Source organism: Arachis hypogaea, chromosome 8, assembly GCF_003086295.3.
Source record: "Arachis hypogaea cultivar Tifrunner chromosome 8, arahy.Tifrunner.gnm2.J5K5, whole genome shotgun sequence".
NCBI classification, from domain to species: Eukaryota; Viridiplantae; Streptophyta; class Magnoliopsida; order Fabales; family Fabaceae; genus Arachis; species Arachis hypogaea.
The window spans coordinates 51,278,939-51,302,476 of record NC_092043.1 but is presented as its reverse complement, the minus strand read 5'-3'; the positions used below and the strand labels follow the sequence as shown (position 1 = coordinate 51,302,476).

General features: G+C 33.8%; 1 protein-coding gene and 4 long non-coding RNA genes across 6 annotated transcripts; 3 read left to right on the top strand and 2 right to left on the bottom strand.

Moving 5' to 3' along the window:
- Positions 1–4,407: 4,407 nt before the first annotated feature.
- LOC140174917 (uncharacterized) lies at positions 4,408–5,517 on the bottom strand. The gene is made up of 2 exons (XR_011865062.1): positions 4,994–5,517; positions 4,408–4,667 (listed from the first exon to the last, which is right to left on the bottom strand). It is a non-coding gene; the product is annotated as an uncharacterized lncRNA (long non-coding RNA).
- Positions 5,398–10,648, top strand: LOC112708232 (uncharacterized). The gene is made up of 4 exons (XR_003156277.3): positions 5,398–7,617; positions 9,045–9,398; positions 9,512–9,858; positions 9,952–10,648. It is a non-coding gene; the product is annotated as an uncharacterized lncRNA (long non-coding RNA).
- Positions 10,649–10,981: 333 nt separating this feature from the next.
- On the top strand, positions 10,982–12,688 carry LOC140174918 (uncharacterized). The gene is made up of 3 exons (XR_011865063.1): positions 10,982–11,117; positions 11,229–11,290; positions 12,563–12,688. It is a non-coding gene; the product is annotated as an uncharacterized lncRNA (long non-coding RNA).
- A 1,845-nt stretch (positions 12,689–14,533) lies between these two features.
- LOC112708230 (uncharacterized) lies at positions 14,534–17,184 on the top strand. Its single transcript, XM_025760410.3, has 7 exons — positions 14,534–15,137; positions 15,283–15,544; positions 15,657–15,892; positions 15,968–16,183; positions 16,284–16,349; positions 16,447–16,503; positions 16,632–17,184. The coding sequence occupies exons 2-7, from the start codon at positions 15,289–15,291 to the stop codon at positions 16,824–16,826; spliced, it is 1,026 nt and encodes a 341-aa protein (XP_025616195.1). The 5' UTR covers positions 14,534–15,137; positions 15,283–15,288; the 3' UTR covers positions 16,827–17,184.
- A 2,556-nt stretch (positions 17,185–19,740) lies between these two features.
- Positions 19,741–22,373, bottom strand: LOC112708231 (uncharacterized). Of its 2 annotated transcripts, XR_003156274.3 has the most exons (5): positions 22,009–22,342; positions 21,511–21,557; positions 21,170–21,257; positions 20,961–21,086; positions 19,741–20,160 (listed from the first exon to the last, which is right to left on the bottom strand). It is a non-coding gene; the product is annotated as an uncharacterized lncRNA (long non-coding RNA). The 2 variants fall into 2 exon arrangements; XR_003156275.3 differs by lacking the exon at positions 21,511–21,557 and having other exon boundaries at positions 22,009–22,373.
- Positions 22,374–23,538: the final 1,165 nt, after the last annotated feature.

The window sequence follows — 23,538 nt, the reverse complement described above, 5'->3', positions numbered from 1 at the left end:
CCTTATTTTTATATTTTCAACCTTCTTTTTCTATTCCTTGTCTAATGGTCATCTTCTCTTCATCAAAAAGTAAATTTTAAATTCTCCAATTTTTTTATACAGCTCTCCATGACTCTATATATCTTTCAATTTTATTATTTTTCTTTTTGATATTTTCAATTGCATTTTTTAATTCAAATAATTATAGTTTAGGTATCAATCTAATATTTTATTTTTTTCGTGACTTTATATATTTTATTTTATTCTCGATTTATTCATCCTTATTACTTATTTTTTATCTTTTGTTCTAATATATGTACCTATGTTGCATATAAAATTTTAAAATGAACTGATTAATTTACTAATTTAGAATATATTTTTTATTTTTAAAAATAATGATAAAAAATATTTTAATTATAATATATAATTAAACATATACATAAAATATTTTATCTAATATTATATCAAAATTAAATTAAAAAATATATAACAAATTTAATTATTTTAAAAAAAAAATTATAAAAATTATGTTTTTATTATTTTATATAAACATACTTTTCATATAAAAATTTAATTTGTCTAGTATTTATATATAATTCTAATTTCAAATTATAAATACTAATGTATTATTATGCTCTAATGCCAGTTAATTTAGTCTTTTATTATTAAATGTGTATAAAAAAATTAATTAGGATAATAAGTTATCTATAATTTAAATAAAAATTTTTAATTTTAAATTTTAGAAATAAAAAAATATTTTTTATAAATTATATATAATAAATAGTATTTTAAGAATAAAAGTGTTCGCTAACTTTTTTTTAATTTTTATATCTCCATATAATTAATAATATTTAACAAAATTTATTTAATATATATATATATATTTTTTGCCCCCACTCCTAAAATTTTTTGGGTCCGTCACTGGCATCAGAGTATACATATTCAAGTCAACATGGTTCCCGACTCAACAAGCAATCAACAAATACAAATAGAGAAGAGACTACCTGAGGGGGCGGAAACAGAGGCCCGAGATAAGCCACCAGAGGATGATAAGGAGCAGAATCAACTCAGAGGAGAACACCAACGAGTCACCAATAACCACAACGAAGCCATTGATAGAGGGGAAAGAGACCGAGAAGAAGGCTCAACGGATCGAGCAGGGACGTCGGGTGCGTTAGACCAGGGTTGGGATAGCAATCTACAGGATAACGTAGTGCCAGGGGATTCAGGACAGATCCGATGGAAGCCCAATGAGTACGAAGCGGCGCACGGGAGGCTGTACGGCGAGAAGCTGCGGAAGGCAGGTCCGGAGGGGGCAGCAGCGAGGAGGCGCACCAACGACCACCATTGGAAGCTAAATCCTCATAATAACAGATGGCAATGGCATGTGAAAAGGAGGAACTTGGATTCAGGTACATGCAGCATAGCTGAGGATGAAGAGCACAACAGTGGAGATCTCCGCCCCAGGGAGGAAGAAGATCAATCTCAAGAGAATCGGAGCGGGTTGACACCGGGTCGGGCTTAGGGATGGATAGGGGTGGGGAATTAATAGCTTCTGTTGCTTTTGGCTGGGCTGGCTGTCTGGTCCAGAGCCAAGTCCAAAAAAAAAAAAAATTTATAGTTTACCATTAGAATTTAGGATATAAAATTTATGATTTAGAATTTAGAATTTAAAATTTAAAATATTTTAAAAAAAGTTAGCCTGTGTCGTCGGAAAAAAAATTATTTCTCTAATTAAACTCTATTTTTAATGGATTATTTAAAGTTATGCATGTATGTATATTTTTAAATAATGATAATAATAATAATATAAATAATATAAAGGACTTGTGATACAATTTTGCGATCTCTGCACAGTTAGCAGTGGTTACAGTTGCATTTTGACATTTTCAAATGGAGATTTGGTGGGATGAGCTTGATTATTAGCTTTAGATTTGGAAGATGTATATGCGAGAAAAACATAAGTTCCTGATTTTGCTTTATCTTCATAACGGGATTTTTGCTGTAGATTTCAAACTCCACCATGGCCTTGCAGTCTCGAATGTTTGTCATGGATGCCGTCAATAATCTGAATCTATCTTACATTGCCTTAGAAATTGTCCTAAAGCCAAGGAGATTTGGATTAGTTTGGGTTCATTTTCAATTTGTCCAAACTTAAAGGTTTGGCTTAGAAGAGATCATAATTGCAGGAGTTACTCTTTGTTCTATTGGGTCATATGGTGGATTTGGAAAGATAGAAATAATGATCATTTAATCTTGATGATGGGTGGAATGTGGGAAGAGTGATTAGCATGATTAGGAGTTCAACAAGAGAGCTGCATGTCATTTTTATTATGCACCTGTCTTTATCTCCTTCATCCCTCTACTTTACTATGCTGGTCTGAGCCCTCCTAAGGACACCACTGGTTTTGGCCTCTTTATTCGCGACTCTGATGGTTTGTAAGTAAAAGGTTGCTCTAAAAAGTCAGAAAATGTTAGTGTTTTTCATGCTGAGCTTCATGCTATTTATACGGGTTTAATCCTAGTTTAAAACTGTGACTTTTGGAATGTTTTTGTGTGAGGTTAATTGTGTGGACGTTTCCTTCATAATGCATAGAAAGAAAAATGATAATCTTATTCACGAGAGGAATCTAGTGAAAAAAATCAAGAAACTAATAAGTTGGAATTGAAAAATTAATATCTTCTTGATCCAAAGAGCGGCAATCAAGCTGCTAATCTTATGACCAAAAATGCTATCATGAATCTAGAAGAAAGTAAAGAATGACTCCAACCTTAAAATGAAGTCCATCATTTCATTTGCTTAGATATGCTCTGTTTTTCCTTTTCTTTTTTCCTTTTTTTTTCTTTTGCTTTTCTTTCATTTAGACACCTAAACAAACATTACATATGGTAATATAATATGAACCTTTGTATTTAATATTTATCAGAGTTTTTTTTATTTATTGGCTGGAGAAACCGCCTAAATATTAATAATTAAATAAAGCAATAAGATTAAGTATGCGTAGAAACTTATCCTAATTCAAACGAATTCCTATTCTCTTCTTGTAAACATTTAAAATCAAATGAAAAAGGATAACATGAGACAGGGCAGCGCAGCAAATGGATGATGTAGTGAAACTAACATTTGGAGAACGAAAAACCGCTCCCTTATATATCTCATTCACTCTCATTGGTTCTTTAATTGAAAAGCTGATCCAATTCACAACTTGTGAGAAATGTTCCTGTTTTAATTTGTTTCAAAAAGAAGCAAAATCAATTCCGTATGCGTCATGATATGGGCGGTATATATAATTTCTTGGTATTTTCTATTTAGCGCACAATTGAGTTCGGTGCACTCACTTCTTCGGCATTTACGACTGCTTAATTTTTGTTTGTTATGTGATATTTAATTATTGACGGATATGCACCCATGTATGTATGTAAGAATGAGTAATTTTCCTTCAAACAGCTTGACTGCTTATTAATGTTCTTGATTATGATGAAATTAGGAGAATTGTAATGTTTTAGTGACTTTCCAAAGAATGAATATGCAGAATTTTTTTTAAGAGTGATATATTAGAGCTATGGGGTGCTGTAGTGCATGGCAATTTAAGATTTCTGCATATTTTAGTTGCAAAATTAAATTATTGAAGGATAAGTCATGTGTGTCTGACCGAGCTTCCTATTGTCTTGGTTTTCTTTCTTATCCAGGAAAATGTCAAAATCAAGCACCCTCAATTGCTCTATGAATCAAAGCTGTATAAAATACTGCAAGGAGAAAATAATCTTCTATCATACTGAAATTTTGTTTTTTCTTTGGAGCTCTTTGCTTTTCATTGACTTCATGTTAATCACTCAGCTTAAACTATTTTTGGTTTGTTGACAGCTGGGATCCCAAATGTGAAATGGTATGACGTAGAAGAAGAGTACAATGTGCTTGTGATGGATTTACTGGCCCTAGTCTTGACGATTTATTCAATTTCTGTAATAGAGTTCAGTTGAGACAGTTAATTGCTTACTGCAATTTATACTATTTGAATAAAAGTTTTCAGATTATTTAGTTGATGTACATGCTTTTGAACTCAATTCATATTTTGAATTTTCTAGCTCTTTATTCATGGCTTTAGGGAAAGAAATCTGAGTCAGACATGTTCATTTCATGTAATGGTTCAGTAAAGTTTTTATTTTTATTTTATTTAAAAAAAAAATCAAAACAAGAACGTAAATATTAATGTCTGATGGGAACAGTGTCACTTGGCATTATCCTTTACAGTGACACTTTTGAGATTATTGATGTCTGATAGGAACAGTATCACTTGGCATTCAACCCAAAATTATTATTGATCTTATCATTCAATATTGACAGTTATTATTCATCACATCACACCCAACCCCTTTTCTGCTTTCCTCTCAAATTGTATTCAAGGACACTAATAAAGCATTTAAATATGCTGAAGAAAACAATTACCACGTGATATTATTGAATATTTTGATACACAGAAACAAATAAGAAGCAAATACAATACATTTTCATATGATCTTACACTTTCTGGCTACTTGCCGAAAAAAATAATTTCTCACTTCACTTGAATACTTAATTATACACAATATCCATTTGATTTGATCATGCCCAAAATCATCATCTCAGAGCAATTCCTTTACCTCTAGTGACATTCTTGCCAACAACGTACACTTCTTGTTTTTGGAGACTAGAACCAAGAAGATCAAATTCAATAATCACAAAAAAGAATTCAGAGTAACAAACTTACATAAAATTCAAAAACAGAAAAACCAAACAAAGAATCCATACTCAGCATCCAAAGTAAATTCAGAATCATATCACCAACAACCCCCAACTCAGAACACACAATTAACAAAATTAACAACCACCGTTAAAATCAACCATCAAACCCAACTCAGAATCCCATCCACAAAATTAACTCAGCAAACAAAATTCAACAAAATCATTCAAATCACCCATCAACCATTATTTCAGAAAATTAGCAACATCATAAATTGAAGCAACAGCTCTTACCGACAACGAAGGAGGAAGGAAAGTGATGGCGAGGGAGGAAGGAAATTCAGATCGGACAGAGGGAGGAGACAGAGAGGGCTCGAAGGAGACTGGCTTGACGACGATGACAATGGAGACTGCGACGCCAACAGCTCCAAGCAGATCTTCGAGAGGCGAAGACGGCAAAGTGAAGCAACGTTTCCAACGAGGAGGAAGGCGAGTGACGGCGACGACAGAGGAAGGCGACACCGGCTCCGGCGAACACAGAGACAGCGAGCTCGGCGAAGAGAGAGAGAGTGATCGCTGCGGCAGCTACGGGCTGCGGCGGCTGCGGGCTGCGGTGGGTGCCAGATTGGGGGCTAGGGTTCTTCTCCCAATTTCAAAGTTTGGTTCAGAGAAGAGAGGATTTAGGATTTTAGGGTTTTTTTTTTTTTTTTTTTCTCTATAGACAAAACGATGTAGTTTTGGAGGGTTTTTTCGGAACCGAAAACTCTTTAAAAAACCGGCCGGTTCTGTCGATTCATCAGTTAACTAGTAGTTCAATCGATTCTGTGACAGGTTTTTTGTCATACGGTTTATAGGCCTTACCACACCGGCTTAATGATTGGTTTTTTATTAATTCAGTTGAATTGGTCGGTCCGTTACGATTTTTAGAACAACAGTTTACCGTGGTGGTGAGTTTGGAGGCTGAATTTGGAGTGTGATAACTTTAGGGCAAGGTTATTTATGAAAATCGAACCGGTCATCGAACCATTTCAGTTACTGATTTACTGGTTTATAAGTTCAATCGGTTCAACTATGGTTGAACTGAAGAAACTGTTTTATAATAAAAGAATAAATAAAATATAAATAAACACATACCTAAGTAGTTCTTGATTTATATTATCATCCATACCTAAAAATTACCAACAAACCAATAATAATACAATCCAATTTCAATATCACAGCGACCCACTTCAATCCAATAATCTCAACAAACAACATCCAAATTATCCAAAATTATTCAACAATTATTCAATTATATAATAATTAATCAATGCCTCAACGACAAGGTTTAGCACGCAAAAACTAATCAATTATCAACAGCAAAGTTTAGAACCAACAATTAATCAATGCTTCAACAATTAATCATGCTTCAAGCAATCAACAACAAGGTTTAGAACAAACAATTAATCACTTTTGAGGTGAAGAACATTCCAAAAAGTGTCTGAAAAAGATTCTAATAACTAGCAATCAACTTCAACAATTAATCATGCATCAACAATTATTATTTCAACAAATAAAATTTATACCTAGGTTTAGAATCTGAAAACCTGAAAAAATACAAACCGGGCGGGGACAATGGCTGGTAAGAGGCAAGACAATGGTTGAAGTGGTGGAAGGGTCGAACAGAGCTGGCGCCGGCAGGAAGACACTGCGCAACGAAAAGTGGCGATGGCGGTGGTTGCGATTTTCAAAGGCAGACTTCACGACGATTTGTGGCTGCATGAACAGAGCTGGCTGACGTTGTCTCAACGGATGTTGCGATGGCGGTGGTGGCTGCACGGAAGTTGCGACGGAAGCTCGAAGTGAATGTTGCTTCTGCCCGTTAGTGGAAAATAAGAGTGGAGACCGGAGACATGAGAGGTGAGAATGGAGGCTCGAGAGAGGAGAGGGGTGAGTGGGTCTATGCCTCTATGGGTGACTAGGGTTCCCTTTGGCCCTTTCAACATGCGAAACGCAGCATTTTGGCCAAATTTCAAAAACCGGCCGAGTCGTAGTTCGGTTTGACTAACTGGTTCTCGGCAAGTTCGGCAAGCCAACTTCGATTTTCAAATTTGGAGGTTTTGTCTTCTGTCCGAACCGTATTTGACGGTGGTTACCGGTTCAACCGGTTCGACAAACCAGTTCAAATCGGTTTTCAGAACATTGGTTTAGGATTTCATTAGTTGAATTTAAGAATATGTGGTAAATATAAAAATATAATAATTATTATTAAATCTCCATTCGAGGCATACTTATAATTTATATTTTGTGCATATTGGATAAGCTCGAAAGAGTTTAGCTTACCAAAGACAGAGCCTATTAAATCTCTATAAGAGGTATATTTATAATTTATATTTTGTGCATATTAGAAAAGCTCAAAAGATTTAAGCTTATTAAAGACCAATGTTCTTAAAACCGAACCAGACCGACCAGTCCAACTGGAAACAAGCGAAAAAAAGGTCCGATCCGCTGTTAATAACCGTTCTTTCAAAAACCGTTGAACAGGCTAGAAACCGGCCGGTTCTTATTAAACGTGCCGTTTTGATTTTTATTTAAAACGAAATAAAACCAACGTTCAGCTTCTCTCTCGCTCACCCCCCTTCCCCCAACACACACCCCGGTTCGTCAAACTATCCTTCTAAACTCTCAAGCAAAGTTGAAAATCACCCAACCAAAACCCTAGGTTCTCCTTGCAACGGTTCTGCTGCAGTGCCGCCGCCGTCCGTGCTGTCAGCGCCTCCGCGTCCCTTTTTGTTGCCCAGGCCCTCTCTTGTAGCTCGGCGTCCTCCTTCCCCTTGTCCCCGTCCTCCCTGGCTTCTCTGTTCGAGGCTTGGAACAGCTCGCCGCCGTGTCGCCACTCGCCGTTGTCTCGCCACTCGCCGTCCGTGTCTCCGTCGACGGTTAGTGACACTGCTTTTACTTCTTCGGTTCTTCTCTTCCTTCTATGCTTCGTATGCTGATTTTTGAATGTGAAATTGTGAATGGATTAATGAAAATCAAATAATTGATTTTGTGCTGCTGCTCTTAATTCCTGAAATTTTTGTTGAAATTTTCTTGCTGCTGCTAAGAATGGATTAGGGATTAGGGATTACTTGTTGCTGTTTTGTAATTAGGGATTATGCTCTGTTAGCTTTATTGATTTCAGGTTTATTGTGAATAGGGATTACTTGTTACTGTTTTGTTATGTTTGTTGCTGAATGCTAAAATTGAAATCAAATCAAATGCTGTTTGTTGTTGAATGATAAATTTTGTTGCTGAATGCAGTGCTGCTATAAATTTTCTGGCGGTGCTGCTGCTGTTTTTAATTTTGTGAATGATTTATTAGTTTCCGTTATGAATGATAGTATTAACTTGCTGTTTTATGCTATTAGTTTCAATGAAAAATTTGCCACAAATGTTGATGACTCTTAAGCTTATATGAAGCCTCACATCTTAGGATTCATGGAGAAGACATATTAGATGAAGCTCTTCGATTCACCTTAAATCCATTACTCTTATGAACGTTATTTTGTTTTATTTTATTTTTCAATTTGATGATATCTTTGATCTTTGTTGCCTATGTTAGTTGGTGTTTGTTGTTGGCCTGGAGTTTTGAGCTGTTTGTTAGATGAATTTAGTTGTGATAAATTTTGATAATTGTTATGTTTTGAGAAGGTTTGGTTCAGTGATTAGGTTGAGCTTAATTGTAGAAGAGGTCTTGCTACTCAGTTGTAAGATTGTACAGTATTAACTTATTAAATGATTAGAGTTGCATTTTGTTTGAATAGTGTTGACCTATTGAATAGTATTCAGTGATTGGAATTGCAGCATTTTGCTATAGATGGTGATGATTTTCTTATGTGTGGAATGACTAAGTTTGTATTAGACTACAAGTATGTGTTAGGCTTTTATTTATAATTTATTTATTATTTTATTATAAAACGGTTTTTCGATTAGACTACGGTTGAACCGGTTGAATCAGTAAACCAATGAACCAGTGACCAAAACAGTTCGATAACTGGTCTAGTTTTCAGAACCTTGCTAAAGATAGACCCTTATTATTAGGTTATGCATTTTTTCCGATATGTTGTTTGTATGGTTTCATTAATGTGTTTCAAATGCCATTATGCCATTATGCAATTAATGGTTTTAAAAAATTATATGTTTATATTAATGTTAGTTCTACCTATTAGTCATTCTTATAATTACATTAAGTATTTTACATATTGCATTCTCTTGCTTAACACAACTCTGAATTCAACACCTTGCTATGGAAATTACAATGTTATCTTCCCTTTCCATTATTAATTACAAAACACCTTATGACATACACTTTTCCTACCACCAGTCCATGAGACGAGCAAAAGAAGCCGCAGTTTTCCTCCCAAATTTAGAGGTCTCCTTTTATCCGTTGTGTTTAGCCCGTTAGAACATCAGCAATCCCAAAACGATGGGATTAACTAATGATACTTTGCTCTGATTGGTTGAGTCGGCTTAACCCCATATTGGCAACTGATTTACTCCACTGTGAAATTCAAACACGGGTGGAGAACTGTGAAGATGAAAGGGTTGAAGAATTGTTTTACCCAACAGATTGAAGGAAGATGTTGCTGCAGCAATCCCAATTAATTTTTCCACCCAAATTTGATTCTAAAAAAAGGGGTTGGATATCTGATTGAGCGGCAACTTGCAGAATATTCTGGTAAGTTCAAATTTCGAATCTTACTCTACCAATTCCAAATTTTTCATTTCTCTCTCTCTCTCTCTCTCTCTCTCTCTCTCTCTCTCTCATATCCAATTTTGCTCCCCTCTCAGATTCAAATCTCAACTCGATCACTACATGTCGCCGGCGATTCTCCCTTTTCTGCTGCTGCTGGAATGTTTCGGACCCCATCGATGCCCGTGACAACACCTCCACAGACGACACTACCAAAAATGCCCAAGCGTCATCGTATAGGGTGGCCGCCGCTGCTACCGGCGCGGGGAGGCTGAGGATCTTCATCGTATTTTACTCAATGTATGGGCACGTGGAAGGCATAGCAAGGAGGCTGAACAAGGGCGTGGGCGGCATTGAGGGAGTGGAAGGGGTCTTCTACAGGGTGCCGGAGATTTCTCGGCAGAGATTCTGCAGCGGATGAGGGCGCCGCCCAAAGAATATTCTGGTAAGTTCAAATTTCGAATCTTACTCTACCAATTCCAAATTTTTCATTTCTCTCTCTCTCACTCTCACATATCCAATTTTGCTTCACTCTCAGATTCAAATCTCAACTCGATCACTACATGTCGCCGGCGATTCTCCCTCTTCTGCTGCTGCCGTAATGTTTCGGACCCCATCGATCCCCGTGACAACACTTCCACAGATGACACTACCAAAAATGCCCAAGCGTCGTCGTATAGGGTGGCCGCCGCTGCTACCGGCGCGGGGAGGCTGAGGATCTTCATCGTATTTTACTCAATGTATGGGCACGTGGAAGGCATAGCAAGGAGGCTGAACAAGGGCGTGGGCGGCATTGAGTGAGTGGAAGGGGTCTTCTACAGGGTGCCGGAGATTTCTCGGCAGAGATTCTGCAGCGGATGAGGGCGCCGCCCAAAGACGATGGAATACCTGTGATAACGGCATAGGAGCTGGCGGCATTCAACAAGGTGCTGTTCGGGTTTTTGAAGAGCTACAGGAACATGGGGGCGCAGATGAAGGCTTTCTAGCTGTGAGAAAATACTTTTGTTTGCAAGAAAAAAGTAACAGTGAGTAAGTGGGGAAAAATAATATGCAGATGATGATGTTGTTGCAACAATTGATGAAGTCAGAGAACTTGGAAAGTCACAGTATGGATATATTTTGTTTGATTGCCTATTTTTTTTATTAGTAGTTGAAATCAAGATGATGAAATTGTTTGATTGTGTATAACCTTTTCTATGTATTAGGTGATATGTTAATTCAAAATTTTTCTTCAATTTTCTTCTGCTACTGGGAATTATGTTTGATTGTTTTTATTTTTAACATTTTCTTCAATTTCAGTGTTTTTTGTTTGCTAGGTTTATTTGATTCTGTAATTTTGAAATGTCTTAGACGGTAATGCTAAAGTTTGTATCTCTCACGGACGAGATTGATTAATTTCTTTGCAATCAAACTCACAGCAAATAGGAGGACATTATGATATTTGGTGTAAGTTGTAACTACAAAGCTGCAAGTCAATTTATGAGGGTGATTAATGACCATCTTTATAGTCTCATTTTTTAGGATAGAGAACCATATAATTCTTCGATGGCACTAACAAGGGAAAATGAGAAAACACAAACCAAGGTGCTTAGAAATTACAATTAGTCTTTTTAGGTGTTCAAATATGTTCCTATGAGATGGAAGACTAATAATAATCATGAAGACGACAATAATAACAACACCAACCGCAAGCCAAAAGCGAAGGTTCTCTTCTTTCCCACTTTATGTTTTCTCTTTGCTAAAGAATTAAAACTCTTTAATTTGAATGCCAATTTTCTGAAATTCTGAAGTTGAAATCTTTGTACCTGTTTAAAGAGAACTCATATTGAGAAGCAGTGAAATAGTAACTGTTGGTGCCATCTTCAATTTCAGGTCAGGTAAGCCATTCCTCTATGCTCTATGTTCCTTTTTTTTCCCCTGTTTATCATTATCACCTTGGAAGTTGTTCACTTTTGTTTATAATATTATTATTTTAATACAAATTTAAAATATCCTAAAATTAAAATACATATATCATTTATTTTAGACTATCTTTTTTGCTTTTGAGATGATGCATGATGATAGGATACTATTTAGCATTTTTGAAGAAATAAATTTATATATAGAGAAAGAATATGATTTTATATGTGATTTTGTAAAGAAATCTTAAAGACTATAAGACAAGGTATTAATTAGCCTTTTAATTATATATATCTAACATTAGGACTGATTTATTTCTCTCCTTTTTTTTTCCTGTTCACTTTTTTGTACTTCTTTGGACATCTGTTTGATTCTACACAGTGTAATATCAGTCCAAGTTTATAGATGGATTAATTTGTAACAATCCATTCAAAGTTCTCAAACAATAGAAAAAAGAAAAATGGTTAATATTCAAAATGATGCCTAAAGAGATCATGTATATGTTAATGAAGTTTTTCAAAAACTCAAGTGTCTAAATTTGTTTTACAAAATATATTAATATTAATGTAAGTCAAGTTTGTCTTTTAATTAATTTTTTATTGATATAAGTATTTTTTATTAAATTAAAAGTTAAAATTTTAAAAAATCCAATTAAATTACGTAAATTAGTTTTTGTATAGCAGCAGATTGGAGAATTCACATATATGAGGGGAAGAAAAAATATCTCTGTGATTTCTGTCCTGGTCAGGGAAGAAAAAATTGCTTGGTGCAATTTTTTACTGTGTGGTTTAATAACAAATTGTGCCCTATAATTTTGTATTTCAAAATTAAAAATAAAAGCCAAAATTGATTGAATGGATTGCCAACGAAGTCCAAAAGTTCTTTGTGTCCTTTGTTGTGTGTGTACACGTGTGCGATTGTGGTAATGTTTTGGTTTCATGTTTATGGACTAGAGACTTTAATGACTAGCAATGCATTAACTTTGTAGGATTTTCTTCATTAGTATTTAATTAAGTAGAGTTTTCTCTACGAGAAAAATTAGCTTTGAATTTTTTTATTCGTATGTTAAAATACTTATTTTTTAAAAAATCCTATAACTTAAGACCTTGGTTCTCTTCCGCCAATTAAATAATTATTTATTTATTAGATAAATTAAGTATTTAGTTAAGTACAAAAAATTATAATAGAATTTTAGTCAGGTTATTGTAATTTCAATTTTTTTTTATTAGATGTTATCTCCTTTCTCACAGAAGCATAATGAGGATGGTTGTTGCAATTTCTAGAAAGTCACAACAATTTCATGTGTTGGTGGTTGATGACAGCCTCATGGATAGAAAGCTTATTGAAAGGCTCCTCAAATCCTCTTCTTACCAAGGTACATTCTTTTATTCCTAAATCAGACAACAATGTAAGAAAATAAAGGGAAAAAAAATTGTGCCCTTTTTTTTTCAACTTTCTTATGTATGTGTCCTATTGTGTTGTCTAAATGGTGCGTTTTTGCCTAAGTTGGTATTTATATTTCTTTAAAAAAAAGGCATATCTCTCTTTTTGTTCCCTTCTATGTTCTTGGTTAATAAAAAGTGACCATTTAGATACGTTACAACTAGAGTCCCTTGCAATCTTAATTGGTTTTTTTCTTCATGTTAGACTAAGAAAACTTCTTATTTTAATAACATATGATCATTTATGATTACAACTGTTGAAACTAAATTTATTGATAAAAAGATATAGTTGAACAATATATTTTTGTAAAGTAGGATCTTAAATGATGGTTCCAAATTCTTTGATATGAGTTATGTTCATATGACCAAGTCTTGGATATGGTTTAATTAATGAAATCATTATTCAATTGCTTTTCTACTTTTGAAGTCTGAAACACACTTGCTTTAATCGATAGACTGAGATAGGAAAGTGCATTCACATCATGAAAGTTCATACCATCCCTGTTATTCCAGGGCACTTCAGTGTGCTATATTTATTACCGTATATAACATTTTAACTATATATTTTTTAAGTAATTTTTAATTCGAATCTTTATATCATTAATGTATATTATTATCTTTTTATACAAGATTTAAAATTTTTGTAATTTTTCTCTTTATATTTAATTAGAACTAATGTTCCCTTTAATGTTTTTAATTATTTGTCATTTTTTTTTTTGGAAAAAATGGCTGATTGGATCCTAAGCAAAGAAAGAAGGACACTAACTGAAGAGAAAACTGAAAAAGTTAGAAAAGCTCACAAAGGAATAAGAGATGCAATAATTTACCTTTTTTTTTCACAATTTCGAATATTCATCCAACAAATCTTAAGTCCTTTAATAAAAATTTACCATGTATGGTTTTATGTTCATTGTGTTCCTACTTATGTGTAAAATATGCATTATAGAAGTAAGTTATTTCTTACATTATAAGTTCTTTAACAGTATTCAGTAATTATATTTTTTATTGTCAATTTAATATTTCGATGATATACTCTAACTTCATTTTTACATCCTATAAATGAAATTAGTTATTTATGTGTATAACTATACTAATATTTTAATCTCCAAATTCAACATGTATATTATTTGACTTTTTATTATATAAATAACATATTTTTAATTTGTTAATAACTTTTGAGTACTAAATTTTATACAATCTTCACTTAGCCTTTTATTTTAGTTAGATGAAACGAACTAATAGAGGACTTCTTTAATATTTCAATATCACAATATAGTATTTCTGTCCTTAAACGTAATCTTCAATTTACTAATTTTAGCTATGTTTTGTTTTTTGTTTTTTTTTTTGTTTTTATCTCAATGGACTAATGGTTAGGTTAAGCTATATTATCTTAGCATAAATAAAAGTGAAAACAAACTATGTATTAGAATTAGATTAAGTTAGCAGGCGTAGGAACACCAAATGAACGCACACGAGTGTATTTGGTTTAAATATAATTCTTGAGTTAATAATTTTTTAGGTAATACCTGAGCTTTGTTAATAATTTGAAGCTAAATTGAAGAGAATGTTAGTTATTTAGAAGATTGAGTTGATAGTTATTATATATTTGAGAGTTTAAAATTTCATATAGATAAATAGTTACATTATTGTCATTGCATTCAAAATTTATTAAAAAAGTTATTAAAAAAAATTGGGCTTTTATATTTTAAATAAATAGTAACATATTTTTTTAGTAAGAATATGGATATATAGCTCATAATATTTTTTGGATGTACACTCATAAAAATACTTGCTTTTTGGTACATTATGAGGCTTCAGGCCCAGAGTTAAGAAGAAAACCCTTAGAGAGGAAGAAGATGGATCCTCGTGTAGCTTCTCTCTAAGAAAGGTATTACTTCCGTGTGTCTAGGCCGCATTTCATCGGCGCCGGAGTAGCAGCAGCAACGTGTCCTGCTTCTTTGACGTGCCTTACTTCTTCCAGTATCGCCGGAACTGTGGCAAAGATGGGCAGCAGTGTCTCCTTTAATCTCTCCATTTTGAGGTGTTATCTTCACCTAATTCCTCTTTCGGATTTTCTTCAATTCAATCCCCTACTTCTTTGCCAAAACAATTCCTCAACCTGTGCAATACACTTTCCTCTTGTCTCGGACACATGTAGCAATATAGAGTTGGGGATGATATGCAGACCCTACTCCTTACCTTCCTCATCCAACTCCTTCCTTACCAGAAAAATGAGAAGAGTTAAAGAGAGGATTAGCTTGCTGACTCTATATAAGAAAATAACTCTTCAACCTCTCCTTCCTTGCTCTGGGTTGCGCTGTTCTCTGCACTTGTTCTTGCGTTGACACTACGCCGTCGCTCCTTGCTGCCTCTGCAAACCCAGGTTCCTTTTCTCTCGGTTCCTTTTATGCCTTCAATTGCATGACTTTGTTTTAATTCTCTCCTTATCAAGTATCTATTAGAAATAATGTGATTAATTTCTTCCTAGTTTTGTGAGGTTGCTAAATATTATTTGATTATGGATGCAGCCTCAAATGAAAGCTCCTGCGGCTTCATCATCCCATCACGATGACTATCTTATTCCCTTTTCCAGTGGTGGCGTTCCCGCAGCTACATCTTTTAGTCCATTCTATCCACCCCATAGCGAACTAATGCTTGCTCCACATTTCTCCACAAATGGTATTCAAAACTCGGAGCCAGACAACTTTGTTGTACCTGAAACTCGTATGTGCAAAGGACTTTTGCGCAAAGGACCCAAGAAAACAAATTTTTGGAATGTTAATATTATAGGTAACAAATCTTAAATCTTTTATATTCAAAGTGATTTAGATTATTTTTTTTATTTTTCTCGTCTATTGGCACAATGGTTACACTTACAAATATAAGTTTATATTTTGTATAGATTCCGATGGCACAATCAAACAAGCTCGTTTAAGTGCAAGGAAAGCTATGAAGCAGCTTAATGGTAGAAAAATCGTTCTCAAATTTAACAGAGAACTCCAACCAATTGGAGATGAAGCCGGTATATTGAGTAGCTTTCTTGGGTTGCTAGGGGCTGATTATGATAAATTTCCTATTTATGAGGAAAGTTGGAGAAAGATTATTACCAAAGACAAGGTTTATAACGATTTGGTTAAGGTAAAAATTTATAGTATTGTTGAATTAAATCAATTTCATTTAAAAATTACTAACAATTTGGATTTATCACTATAGGAAAATTTTCAATTTGATGAAGATAGTAGAGGAAATATTAAGAGGACAATTTTAAAAAGAATAGGAAGCTGTTGGCGGAATACAAGGAGAAAGTTGTATCATAAGTATTACAATTCAACAAATACGCTTGAACAAAACATTGAGAGATGTCCGTCAAGAATTGATAAAGAGCATTGGAAATTGTTCCTTGCATATCGCAATAAACCAGACACACAGGTTTTCTATTTTGAATTCTTATCCAAATAATTCTATTTATGTTGCACTTGAGTTGGACAAAAATGATGTCTAATCACTCTTATTTTTTATGCCATAATAGGAGAAATGTAGAAAAAACGCCATGACTCGAGCAAAACAATTATCCATGGCAAGACAAAAAGAAGGGGTAAATTAAATTTGAATTCACTTTTTGAACTATCTCTTTATCTCCATTTTTTTATTTGAGTAGAGTATGTTAATGGCATTAAAATATATTGTCACAGATGCAACTCAAACAAAGCGATGACACTCATATCCACGAAGAAGCTCGGACTATTGTTGTAAGTCATGTATAGATTTTTTATGTTGTTTCCTGCTGGTTTTAAATTTTAATTATAAATTGTGTTGAAAGTCTATTCGATTATGCTATATCCCGTAATGGCTTATGTTTGCTTATTTATGTCGGTAGGAAAAAATTGTGGTAATTGAGCAATGTGATGATGAATCTCAAAATGATTCGCTTGTCCAAACTCTTGGGAAAGAACCTAACGTTAGTTTCGGACTGACTCCTATTCATCTCTTGGATCTGAATTTGCATCCGCCAGGCGAGAGAGATCCTATTCACCTCTTCGATTTGAATTTGCATCCGCCGGGTGCTGCTTGAACTACAGAGATGGTGTCCGAGAAATTGAAAAGGAAGGTATTGAAAGATGAACTAGCATCAGAAAACATAAAGAGCCAGGCAATGGACAATGCTCTGAAATATCTAATTCAATTGCAAGGTTTGGAGCTGCCATTAGAAATTGCTGCACGAATGAATCCTTTGGAGGAAAATACCAGAAAAAAAAAAAAATATATATATATATATATATATATATATTAATTTGGATATACAGCTCTTAATTAGAGATATACTTTATTAATATTTTTATAAATAAATTTGTTTTGCAGTTATATTAAAATAATTACAAGTTGGATATGCAGCTCTTAATTTGTTTTTATAAATATATGTTTTGTGTGTGTATATATCTTCTCTATTCTTTTTTTAAGTTCAGATGGTGTCGTGGAGATCACTATAAAACTTTTAATTGTTTTGTTTTCTTACCAAATATTAGGATTCTCGTTGCACTGTGGTTTTTACTCGGGGAATTAATCTCTATAATTTGTTCATATATGAATTGCCTATAGCCTGACCTATCCCTTTGCAGCCGGTTTGGGCTAAAAGTTACTAGTAGGTTTGCTCCCTCATAAAGAAAACATGGGCTCAAAACTAAATCTATCTTTCTGTCCAGAATACTAAAATAAACCCTTTCTGTCCAGGATTACTTTGGGTTCATTTTCAATTTGTCCAAACTTTTGACCAAAAAAAAATAAATTTGTCCAAACTTAAAGGTTAGGCTTAGAAGAGATCATAATTGTAGGAGTTATTCTTTGTTCTATTGGGTCATATGGTGGATTTGGAAAGATAGAAATAATGATAATTTAATCTTGATGATGGGTGGAATGTGGGAAGAGTGATTAGCATGATTAGGAGTTAAACAAGAGTGCTGCATGTCATTTTTATTATGCACCTGTCTTTATCTCCTTCATCCCTCTACTTTATTATGCTGGTCTGAGCCCTCCTAAGGATACCACTGGTTTTGGCCTATTTATTCGCGACTCTGATGGTTTGTAAGTAAAAGGTTGCTCTAAAAAGTCAGAAAATGTTAATGTTTTTCATGCTGAGCTTCATGCTATTTATACGGGTTTAATCCTAGTTTAAAAGTGTGACTTTTGGAATGTTTTTGTGTGAGGTTAATTGTGTGGACATTTCCTTCATAATGCATAGAAAGAAAAATGATAATCTTATTCATGATCCAAAGAACGGCAATCAAGCTGCTAATCTTATGACAAAAAATGCTATCATGAATCTAGAAGAAAGTAAAGAATGACTCCAACTTTAAAATGAAGTCCATCATTTCATTTGCTTAGATATGCTCTGTTTTTCTTTTTCTTTTTCTTTTCTTTCATTTAGACACCTAAAAAAACATTACATATGGTAATATAATATGAACCTTTGTATTTAATATTTATCAGTTTTTTTTATTTATTGGCTGGAGAAACCGCCTAAATATTAATAATTAAATAAAGCAATAAGATAAGTATGCGTAGAAACTTATCCTAATTCAAACGAATTCCTATTCTCTACTTATAAACATTTAAAATCAAATGAAAAAGGATAACATGAGACAGGGCAGCGCAGCAAATGGATGATGTAGTGAAACTAACATTTGGAGAACGAAAAACCGCTCCCTTATATATCTCATTCACTCTCATTGGTTCTTTAATTGAAAAGCTGATCCAATTCACAACTTGTGAGAAATGTTCCTGTTTTAATTTGTTTCAAAAAGAAGCAAAATCAATTCCGTATGCATCATGATATGGGCGGTATATATAATTTCTTGGTATTTTCTATTTAGCGCACAATTGAGTTCGGTTGCACTCACTTCTTCGGCATTTACGACTGCTTAATTTTTGTTTGTTATGTGATATTTAATTATTGACGGATATGCACCCATGCATGCATGTAAGAATGTGTAATTTTCCTTCAAACAGCTTGACTGCTTATTAATGTTCTTGATTATGATGAAATTAGGAGCATTGTAATGTTTTAGTGACTTTCCAAAGAATGAATATGCTGAACTAATCTTTTTTAAGAGGGATATATTAGAGCTATGGGGTGCTGTAGTGCATGGCAATTTAAGATTTCTGCATATTTTAGTTGCAAAATTAAATTATTGAAGGACAAGTCATGTATGTCTGACCGAGCTTGCTATTGTCTTGGTTTTCTTTCTTATCCAGGAAAATGTCAAAATCAAGCACCCTCAATTGCTCTATGAATCAAAGCTGTATAAAATACTGCAAGGAGAAAATAATCTTCTATCATACTGAAATTTTGTTTTTTCTTTGGAGCTCTTTGCTTTTCATTGACTTCATGTTAATCACTCAGCTTAAACTATTTTTGGTTTGTTGACAGCTGGGATCCCAAATGTGAAATGGTATGACGTAGAAGAAGAGTACAATGTGCTTGTGATGGATTTACTGGCCCTAGTCTTGACGATTTATTCAATTTCTGTAATAGAGTTCAGTTGAGACAGTTAATTGCTTACTGCAATTTATACTATTTGAATAAAAGTTTTCAGATTATTTAGTTGATGTACATGCTTTTGAACTCAATTCATATTTTGAATTTTCTAGCTCTTTATTCATGGCTTTAGGGAAAGAAATCTGAGTCAGACATGTTCATTTCATGTAATGGTTCAGTAAAGTTTTTATTTTTATTTTATTTAAAAAAAAATCAAAACAAGAACGTAAATATTAATGTCTGATGGGAACAGTGTCACTTGGCATTATCCTTTACAGTGACACTTTTGAGATTATTGATGTCTGATAGGAACAGTATCACTTGGCATTCAACCCAAAATTATTATTGATCTTATCATTCAATATTGACAGTTATTATTCATCACATCACACCCAACCCCTTTTCTGCTTTCCTCTCAAATTGTATTCAAGGACACTAATAAAGCATTTAAATATGCTGAAGAAAACAATTACCACGTGATATTATTGAATATTTTGATACACAGAAACAAATAAGAAGCAAATACAATACATTTTCATGTGATCTTACACTTTCTGGCTACTTGCCGAAAAAAAGAATTTCTCACTTCACTTGAATACTTAATTATACACAATATCCATTTGATTTGATCATGCCCAAAATCATCGATGCAGGTGATGCTTCTTCATTCTCAAGTAACTTTGCTTACTTCCCATATATTACATTATACGGTATATCATTCTTTCCATGCTAGTATGCATTGTGCACACATTTGGTGGCCACAATGTTGGACTTCAATTGTGCAAACTTGCTCAAAGCAGATGCAGCACAATTCTGTCTCGCTCATTTGGAAAACATTACAATATCCCACAGTATGAATGGTTGAAGCCAAAAGCTATAACAAGTAAACCCTTTAATTAATTGTCACTGGCAAATGAATTTTCTGCATGGTCAAAATCTTCACTACTGCGGAATTAATTTAACAAGACAAAGGTAGAAATATGGTGTGGAATAAAAAAAGTAAAATAAGTAGTATAAAAAATAAAAAATAACATTTAAAACATTTTATAGCATCAGAATCGATATCCACCATTAAGGACTCAGTCTCGCCACCACTCTCTTCGTAATAAGTTGAGGAATCTAAATATTACGGGATCAAAATACAAAATACATGAACTACACAATTCTCATAGCATTTTTTGTAAAGTCCATGAAACCTCATGTCTCACTATGTTAGATACCAACAGAACAATAATGGAGAATTGCAATTGCTACGTAAAATTAACAAATTGGCATGAATCTTAGCTACACCAAGATGCTTGTAGCACAGCACTTCATTCTTATGTCATGGATCACCACAATAAGTAGCTATAGAAAACTACTTTCAAATCATAAATAACTATGTTAGCGTTGCACACGGCATATTGCTATGTGAAATTGAAGGTTCGGGCTTCCTCTATATCTCTATTTCATGTCACTTTGCCCCTCCGACAAGAATATAGCATACAACTCCCAAATCAGAACAAATAAACAGAACAAAAAAGTAATTGAATGAAATCAATGAAATGAAGGAATATGAAAACCCTAAAGAAAAAATAAGTAGGAAAAAAATAACTGAATGAATTCAAACAGATTCATACAACAAAAACATAAAAGGAACAAAAAAAAAATAAAATCAATGAAGCAAATTCATACCTGAGGCCAAGGCTCCATTGTTAGTCTGGAAGTGGAGGATGGACGGGGAGGGGGAGCCTGGGAACGACCCCGGGAGATGGATTAGACGGCGAAGGCGACGACGATTGATGGTCTGGACGGCGACGGCTGAGACAGATAGTGTGGAGTAGGTGATGGTGAGGTAACAGGGAAAGGAATTAGGAATTAGGGTGAGTTTAGAGTTTGTTTACCGCAAGGTTGCGAGAACCGAATCGGTCAAGTGACTGGTTCAATAGTTTAATGGTTCAACCGGAGTCGAACCGTAGTTGAACCATTTTACTTCAATATACAATAAAATTATTAAAAGTTAATATACATATAAATATTATAGAAACTAAAGCAGTAACTTGGTATAAATATTTTACATTTCAGTGTAAAAATGACATGCATATCATAATTAAACCAATTTTCTTTTTTATTCTCAAATTCTCTTTCACTCTTATGACTTCTTGGCTCTTGCTCAACAATAAACTGATGCTGGTGCTGCATAATCCTCCTATCCAAGTTCATCATCTCAGAGCAATTCCTTTACCTCTAATGATATTCTTGGCAACAACATACACTTCTTGCTTTTGTAGACTAGAACCAAGAAGATCAAATTCAATAATCACAAAAAAGAATTCAGAATAACAAACTTACATAAAAATTCAAACCACCAGCAACAAAGAATTCAGAATCACAAAAAATTTCAACAAATACTTCTAATCAAATATTCAACAATAAAAACTCAACATTCAAAATCAGAAAACTCAGCATCCAAAGTCAGAAAATCCAAAAACAGAAAAACCAAACAAAGAATCCATACACAGCATCCAAAGTAAATTCAGAATCACATCACCAACAACCCCCAACTCAGAACACACAATTAACAAAATTAACAACCACCGTTAAAATCAACCATCAAACCCAACTCAGAATCCCATCCACAAAATTAACTCAGCAAAAAAAATTCAACAAAATCATTCAAATCACCCATCAACCATTATTTCAGAAAATTAGCAACATCATAAATTGAAGCAACAGTTCTTACCGACAACGAGGGAGGAAGGGAAGTGACCGCGAGGGAGGAAGGAAATTCAGATCGGACAGAGGGAGGAGACAGAGAGGGCTCGAAGGAGACTGGCTTGACCACGACGACGGAGACTGCGACGCCAACAGCTCCAAGCAGATCTTCGAGAGGTGAAGACGGCAAAGAGAAGCAACGTTTCCGACGAGAAGAAAGGCGAGTGACGGCGACACCGGCGTCCGGCGAACACAGAGACAGCGAGCTCGGCGAAAAGAGAGAGAGAGTGATCGCCGCGGCGGCTACGGGCTGCGGTGGATGCGAGTTGGGGCCTAGGGTTCTTCTCCCAATTATAGAATATTTTTTGTTTAACATTATAAAATTTATAGTACTCTCTTTCCTATTTTTTTATTGTATTTATTTATTTATATAATAAATATTTTTAATATTATTTTTGTTAGATTCTGTTATTGCATGTATATAAAAAATAATTTAAATTGTTGTTTTTTTAGTAATTTTTTATTTAAAAGTAATTTTAAGTAGTATAATCTAAACAATATTTATTTTACTATAATTAATTTTGATACAAATATTGCCAAACATAAATCACATCAACCTAAACTTACTTTTCATCAAAATCAATTTTGTTAAATCAATTTTATACAAACTCACATTTGTAAACTGAAATCCAAACACACAGTTAGGAGTTTAGGTGTGTTTTTTTCTATAAACAAAACGATGAAGTTTAGGGGTTTTTTCCGAACCCAAAACTCTTTAAAAAACCGGCCTGTTCTGCCAGTTTATCGGTTAATTACTGGTTCGACCAGTTCTGTGACCGATTTTTTACCATACATTTTATAAGTTTAACTGGACTGACTTGATGATCGGTTTTCGATTAACTCAATTGAACCGGTCAATTTGGTTCGATATTTAGAACAATGGTTTATCGTGGTGGTGAGTTTGGGGGTCTAAATTTGGAGTGTGGTAACCTTATGATAAGGTTCTGAAAACTGAACTGGTCATCGAACCGTTCTAGTTACTGATTTACTGGTTTATGTTCAATCGGTTCAACTGTGGTTGAACTGAAAAAACTGTTTTATAATAAAATAATAAATAAAATATAAATAAACACATGCCTAGGTAGTTCTTAGTTAATACTATCATCCATACTTGAAAATTACCAACAATCCAATAATAATACAATCCAATTTCATTATCACAGCAACCCACTTCAGCCCAATAATTTCAACAAACAACATCCAAATTATTCAAAATTATTCAACAATTATTCAATAATTAATCAATTATATAATAATTAATCGATGCCTCAACGACAAGGTTTAGCACGCAAAAACTAATCAATTATCAACAGCAAAGTTTAGGCTTTAAAACCAACAATTAATCAATGCTTCAACAATTAATCATGCTTCAAGCAATTAACAACAAGGTTTAGAACCAACAATTAATCACTTTTGAGGTGAAGAACATTCCAAACAGTGTCTGAAAAAGATTATAATAACTAGCAATCAACTTCAACAATTAATCATGCTTCAACAA